The sequence below is a fragment of the Prenolepis imparis genome, unplaced genomic scaffold (genome assembly GCF_030444845.1).
Source record: "Prenolepis imparis isolate NDT839.2.m4 unplaced genomic scaffold, iyPreImpa1.0 SCAF_5, whole genome shotgun sequence".
NCBI classification, from domain to species: Eukaryota; Metazoa; Arthropoda; class Insecta; order Hymenoptera; family Formicidae; genus Prenolepis; species Prenolepis imparis.
The window spans coordinates 15,135,194-15,142,784 of record NW_028141163.1 but is presented as its reverse complement, the minus strand read 5'-3'; the positions used below and the strand labels follow the sequence as shown (position 1 = coordinate 15,142,784).

The 7,591-nt window shown below is 34.9% G+C and overlaps 1 protein-coding gene across 2 annotated transcripts; it reads left to right on the top strand.

Moving 5' to 3' along the window:
• LOC145935923 (very long chain fatty acid elongase 7-like) lies at positions 1-2,200 on the top strand. 2 transcript variants are annotated; one of them, XM_083037728.1, is made up of 5 exons: positions 3-158; positions 224-307; positions 564-835; positions 1,180-1,482; positions 1,700-2,200. In XM_083037728.1, exons 3-5 carry the CDS (start codon positions 665-667, stop codon positions 1,859-1,861), a joined length of 636 nt encoding a protein of 211 aa, XP_082893854.1. In that variant the 5' UTR covers positions 3-158; positions 224-307; positions 564-664; the 3' UTR covers positions 1,862-2,200. The 2 variants fall into 2 exon arrangements, with proteins under 2 accessions (XP_082893852.1, XP_082893854.1); XM_083037726.1 differs by lacking the exon at positions 224-307 and having other exon boundaries at positions 1-158.
• Positions 2,201-7,591: the final 5,391 nt, after the last annotated feature.

Here is a 7,591-nt window from a genome sequence, read left to right as displayed (position 1 = left end):
TTGAATACATAACCGTTGTTGAAGGTTTAGATTGGTTTAAAGTATTTTGGAAGCTTTAGTGATAATCGACTACTGAGTGCATTGTAACGCTATAATAGATCTGTGTGTCATGATGACTTTCTTAAAAGCATTTCACTATTATTGGACAGAAATGGCCGGTGAGTATATCGATGTGCGTATATCATCAGAATGACGGTCATTTTTTTTCCTTTTGTCACTCTAGTTATTAACAAGTATACAGTATGCTATTAACAACAAATTGGATATATGTATACTTACAATATTATAGAAATATAGCATCTTATAGGTAGTATAATATAATACAGTTATAATATAATAATATAGTATAATAGTATGTATTATATAAAAATATAATTTCTATAATATAAAAAATAATATTAGCTAGATATTATTTTTTTTACGATATCAAAATTGCTTAGAGTGAGTTTAGAATCAAAAAAACGAAAAACACCTTTTTTGATCGAATAGTTTTGTCTAATAAGATTGTCAACTAATATATAATAATAAAATTGCATATTGTAAATCTGCATTTGAGCTTTCAGATCAGAGAACAAACAATTGGCTATTAATCAATTCTCTGTATCAAATACCGTTTCTACTAATTGCTTATATATATTTTGTCTTACGATGGGGGCCTCAGTACATGAAGAATCGACCACCATATTCGCTAAAAACCTTTATGAAATTTTACAACGTTTTTCAAATAATTGCGAATGCATGGTTAGTGTACGAACATATTGCCGCGGGTTGGTTTACGGAAATACCCTTAACTTGCGTGCCAGTTGATTATTCATACAAGCCTGGTCCTTACAAAGTATGTTATTAATTATGTATCTCTAATTAAAAATTGAATCTCAACAATTCAAAGTATATTTAGACATCTTATCAGTTTATTCATAGTTTTCATTATTAATTATGCATCATTCGTTTTAAAAAGTGTTTATGTCACTTGCTTCTAATATAAAGATATTTTTTTAAATCAGGATAACGAAATATCCTTTCAATCTAATACTGAAAGTAAAATAATCCATTATTGAATAATGAAAAATGATTACTTGTGTGTGAATCTCATACCTCTACTTGTAAATTTTATATATATATATTATAAATAAAATAAAGAAATCATGAACATTTAAAAATTTATACGAATTCTTATAGTTGGCTACGATTATGTGGTGGATATTGCTCTTGAAGCTAGTTGACTTCATCGAAACAGGCATATACGTATTCAGAAAGAAATATAATCAGGTCTCGTTTCTACATGTGTATCACCATGTGTCCAACTGTGTGTGTATCTGGATTTACACAAAGTACGTCCCTGGTGGAATGTCGACTTTCATCACCTTGCTAAATTGCTCTGTACACGTTATAATGTACACTTATTACTTGCTCGCTACATTTGGACCGACTATACAGAAAGTCATTAACCCGATCAAGCCATCCATAACTATTGTGCAAATGGCAAGTTGATATATAGAGTGTTTATTGACTTGTTATCGAGATGTTCGCCAAACATTTGTATGTTTCGTGAATCTATAAATATATATAAATATACATATACATACGTACACACCTTTAAGTAAAAATACAATTAAGATGAACGTAAGAAAATAATGCTTTTATGTGTGTATGTGTGTAATGAATTATTTAATAAAATATTCGATTTCTATTCAAATAGGTGCAGTTCATCATATTGATAATTTATTCATCTCAAACATTATTCCCGAGTTGTCCAGTACCGGGTGTTTTCGGACCTGTATTCATTGGAAATTTGATAATAAATTTGTTTCTATTCTACAAATTCTATAGGAACCGCTATATAAAATCTAAGAATATGTAATACTGCTAAGTTTAAAAATTAATTCAAAAACAGATGTGCACTGTAAGTGTAGTAACATGAATTTTTATCAAGAATTTAATTTTAAGACATATAACGCCTTTCGTTATAGTATTATATTCGTTTTATATTTAATGCTACATATTACGTATTTAAAAAATATGTTTTAATATGTTTCATTAAGTTCAAGAATGAGCTGAATAAGAACAATGTAATTCGCGATCGCATCCGGAAATGATTGTGACGCAACAAACTGCGATTACGTTTTTTTGAAGAGCGACAATTGTAGAATTAAAAATGTAAAAACCACAATAAATATGGAATTTTTGAATTTATGATAAATGTAAATTTACGTTTATCTATACATATATTGTTACATTCTATATCATCTTTATTAACTTGGTGGTATCATCAGCATGAAAAATTAGATTTAGATATATTTTATAATTAAATGTTAATTTATTCTAAGTGCAAATTTATTGTTTTTACTCATTAGCAGGAAATTGATATTAAAAACGATTTGCAATTATGCTAGCATCCCCACTTCCGAAAAACACTTATAGCGAGTTGCAAATCAAAAAATAAATATACTATTATATAAAAAATAAATATACTACTTGTTTAATTAATTATTCAAAGATCATTTTTCTGTTAATACGTAAAAGCAATAAATTCGCGCTTAGAGAAATAAATTAATACTTAATTATGCAATGTATTTGAACCTGATTCTTCGTAGTAGAGATACCAGGTTAATAGGAGTTCTTATCATTGATTATACGTACATATGATAAATTCAATATCTATCATAATTGGCAAATTTGATTAAAGATTATATCATCAATTTCAGCATAGCATTATACACTCAAATTATCCTATATACGAATACAAGTTGTGTAGATCTCTTTACTCTATCTCTTTTACCGGATAATTACTAATTAACTGATTAGCCTGCTTCTTGATAACCAATTAATAAAACACGCGTAATCTCGAGAGGGAAGGCTCTCTTTCGAGATTAAGGTCTAAATTATAAGACAGGGTCGAGACGAGCGGTAAAGTCATCAGTGGTGGAAAAAGGACCCGTAGGCTGGGCTCTCGGCGAAAGGAGGAGCGAAACTGCATCTCCTAGCGAGTTGGGAGTACAACCGAAACGGTAGCCTCGAATCCTCCGCGCAAAGAGGGATGAGGAGGGTCGTGGCGTTTGCGCCGGGGGTCGTTGAGGAAAGGGTGCGTTGAGAGGGTAGTGGGGATGGAAGTATAGGTGGTGGTGTACGTAGGGGGTGGGGGTGGACAGGGAGAGGCGAGGAATTGGCGGAGGCAGTCAGTGGCTCGCCGCGCGCCACAACGACGGCCGGACATCGCCGTTGACTTTTTCTACTTGCGCGTCGTAGAAGAGTCGGACTTTTCTACTTGTTTCGTCGACGGTGATTCCGCGCACGAAAAAAAGATCGATTTTTCGATATATATAAAAATAGGCGACCGTGTCGTTTTGTTGCTTCTCATGCGTTATTTAGGCGTCGTGTTGCTGAAGTTTTTTTTTCTCCTTTAGTGCACTCTTTGTATACGATTTCGAGTGCCTCGTTATGCCGGACGAGGATTTTTGAAGGGCGACGAGAGACGAGAGTAGTAATTCGACGGGATGAGCTTTACAGCGCATATCGGATAGCAGGAATGTTCGAGCGAGTATAGAATCCGTAGCGAAGACCTCTCAGCTTTGATGAAGCGTCTCGTTCAATCTCCTGTTTCGAACGACGATTATTGTGTGCGAGGCTCTTTCGTGCTGTACTTGGTGTAATCGGTGAAGAAAATTGTGTGTGAATTTTGTGCTGATACGTGTTAATGAGCGGATATGTAAACTCGATCTTGCGCGGGTATTTTTTTTGCGTGAACTTGCGTTACTTCCAAGAATTCACGCTTCCCCTTAATTGAAATCGATGCGAAAAATTGTCGACAAGATATTCTTGAAGCAGTGATTAGATTGCGCGTAATGATGAAACGTTAAGCGATTAAATGCCGCAAAATAGCATTAATTAATCTATAATTGGTTCTTAACGTAACGAAAGTTTACACGCAAAAAAATATCTGGATCTTACTCGCGAGTGAATCTGCATGTGCGGAAAATTCTTTCTGAGGTTTGCTATCGCGGTTGTTTTCGAAATGAGGAGGCTCCATTTTCTTTGAATCTCGGGACTCGAGTCGAGTCGACAAAATTATCGATGGTGCGATGATAGTGCGAAAATAAAGGAGTATTGGAGAGGAATTTTTGTTCGCCTTGAAGTCTCTGGATAACGAGCGAAAGGGCGTTGATTTCATCGGCGATAATTAGCGCGTGTGACACGCGTGTAACGAGAACATCAAAAGAAAGGTAACATAAACGAGGACGAAGCGCGTGAGAGAAGAATTTTTCTTTCGTCGCGTCGGTTCACCCCGAATGGTGTTTGCATGTGCAAAACATCGAGTTACTGAAACTGCTGGTAATTGCTATGAAATGAGAAACAGGATATTTCTCGACGTAAATTAAAACGTGAAACGCCTCAATTAGTTAAGTATGAGATCCTGGAGAAATGGTCATCATGCTTTTCAAATCGGAAAAGTTTGGATTTTTTTAATACTATCATATCACTTGACAAATATGTAACTTTGTATCTTATATTTCAAATTATAAAAGAGAAGAGAGAGCGCTCCTAGAAGATTCGTGAAACGACATTATAAATATACATTATTTCACATACGTCAAAATTAAAATGAAGATTTAAAAATGATAATATATAAATCGAAATTATAAGGTTTAAAATATCTTTTAATCTTACTAAATAATAATACCTAACAATGATTAGTTTATTTCTGATCGCGTGCAAAAAAAAACTTGAAAATTAATATAAATAATAAATTATAATTTGTATATAAAAAAAATGAGCCTTATAAAGAGATGAGTCATAAAGAGATAATAATTTGACATTAATGTAACAATTCTTTGTGTGGTAGATTTCCAAAATACTCTAAATTATGAGAAAATTAATTAAAACTCTCTTGGAAAACTGTCTCGGATCATACTGTACACGCGACTTTTTGTTCTCTAACTTTAATTGAATCATGCAGATCTTTAATAATTTTTAATTTTAATTTTATTTTTTTATTTCAATTTTTTTATTTTACACTTATCGGAGAAACGAATCGCGTACGAAGCATATCCTAGGTTTTTATCGAAAAATAAGTTTAATCGCATAAGAGTTCATTCTATCGAGCGGCCGCGATCGCGGTCGGAGCCTTACATGCGTTTTCATCACTTTGTCGCCACCATATGCTGCTGTTCGCGGCTTACCATTTTTATTTACGGTGTCATGTCAGAAGTAAGAAAAAGCTGTTATATTTTCGAACGTAAAACTGTTGCATTGCACAGCGGTAATGAAACTGCGACTGCGCACGTGGCTATATCGTCTCTCGGAGCAAGCGGCCCGCGTCGAAAGTTAAGCGAATTCTCTCGGAACAATGTAACGAGAAAACAGACGGAGCGTGAGTAAGAAAGAAACCGTCCTTTGTTTTCGTGGTTTATACGAATGTCGTGCCATTGTTCCGGCGGAAGAAAAGCCGTCGGCAAAAGTGGAAGTATTTTCATGGGACAACATCGAGAACGCGCGCGCACAAAAGTCGACGCTCCTTTCCCTTCCCTCGCCCCTCGCGGCAAGTATTTATTTTCTTACTTCAAACCTAAGTCTATTTTTCGCGAACACAACGGATCCCGCCATATAAAAAGTCTTCATAAGAGTTTACTAGTGAAACTGGAAAGAAAAGTATTTGTACTGTATATACATTTATCCACAGAGTTAGAGTGTCGCAAGAGATTGTAATTTTTATATGATAAATATACATCATGTCGATTTTGTCGTGAGAATTATAACATTTTTTGTGACTATTATGCTTCTGCATATTATTCTTGTGCATTTCGTTAATGCTGTTTCAAGGAACGCTGTTCTGCTGTATGTTAAAAACTTATGAAATTTTTATGAAAAAGGAGGTTTTCTCTGAGATGCCGAATAATATTCGCGTAAATATCTATAATGAGCAAACAAGACAAAGACAAGCAAACTTTCTCCACGTTTGATAAAAATCCGCGACGATAACGTTCAATGATATCGCCTCTTCTCAGTCGTAATAAAACGGGGGATCGTTCAGGTTCAAATCATTGGCATTTATGAAAGATGCCATCATCGGTGCTCTTTCGGTGCAAAAAGAACGCGAGGCCAAGGGCCAGGAAGAGAGAGAGAGAAAAAAAAAGAGAACGATTTCTCTTACTTGTCGTCATTTTTCTTTGCCGGACATTATCCAGTAGTCTCGTCACGCGTGCGATCGAACGAACAAAACGTATTCGATGGACACGATTGCCCGGTGTAACGACTTTTATGGCCAACTCTCGGAAGAACGATCGCCCAAATAAATTGCTAGCACACGCGATAAAAAAAAGCGTATGGCGTGCGGGGTTTTAGATGGCGGGGAGAGACGAGAACAAAAAAGGAGGAGCGGCGTGGCACCGGGAGGGCAGAGAGATATCGCAGTCGGGGCGAGTTTGGTAAAGTTGACGGGCGATATTACGGAGCGGGTGTGAAAAACGAGCGGGACATAAAAAAAAATCACCCCTCGGTCGCTTTTGTCCGCCCTCGCGATCGAGGTCGGCGGGTCAGCCACTTGATAAAAGCGAGAAAAATGCCGAGCTCTTGTTCTTTATAGTCTTGCTCTAATTACGGGATTGACAGACGTGATAAAGACAAACCGACGATAAAAATATGGTTTCAAGAATAACAATAAAACAAGGTCGTAACAATGAGAGAGAGAAACTCGCGAAAATCAAGTTATGCAAAATTGCGTCGTTAATGAAACAGATTTGAAGATGGATTTATTACATTGAGAACATTGCTTACAACATGATGTAATATCCATGATATTATGTTAGCGCATTATTCTTTAATGTATATATGTTTCGTAAATTCGTATGTTTGAAGAATTGCCAGTACAGGAATATAGAAATAGGTAATACTTACACATGTATATATTATATATATGTATATATGAATTAAACTAATTGCGAGGTGTTAATAGAGCCTTGCTTCATTATAGCGTCGAGTGATTCTGCCCGACTACACAATCCGTATTTAATCGAAATCGTTGTGTTTATGACATTTGTTGCGTTAATTCAACGCGTTTCTCAAATTACCAGTTTCTCCCTAGCACATATATTCGTAGACAAATATATACTCTCTATTTTATATTATGTGTGTAAGCAAGCATTAAATATTCAGTTATCTGTCCAACATTTCATTAATATTTCGGGAAGAGCATTTATATATTAGTTAAAATTATTATTACACATTTCAGTGACATTATAAATTATAAAACTATTCATGTCTTACTAAATTATTTTTATAACTATCTCAAGATTTAATACAAACTACATAAATAAAGTGATAGATTATATTACATGATTCTCCTTTATTTTTATTAAAACTAAATATTAACCGATTATCTAATAGTTAGAAAGGGCAGCAATTATTTGCATTATCTTAGACATGTCACATCGGTATAAAGGATCAAAGACTATAACGAGAATATTCATTCAATTCTATCTAATCATCGGGCTGGATTAGAGTGTTAGCGGAAAATGTCGTCGGTCTAACAAGCCGTGATTAGACCTCCTTCCGCATCTTACCGCGCCGACATCCTTCGAATTGGGTCTCGTTATCC

Excerpts from the sequence above, each read along its gene's own strand:
- LOC145935923 (XM_083037726.1), top strand. The coding sequence starts at position 110 with ATGATGACTTTCTTAAAAGCATTTCACTATTATTGGACAGAAATGGCC. Across the intron at positions 836-1,179 it reads ACAAGCCTGGTCCTTACAAA|TTGGCTACGATTATGTGGTG; the intron begins GTATGTTATTAA and ends GAATTCTTATAG. Across the intron at positions 1,483-1,699 it reads CCATAACTATTGTGCAAATG|GTGCAGTTCATCATATTGAT; the intron begins GCAAGTTGATAT and ends CTATTCAAATAG.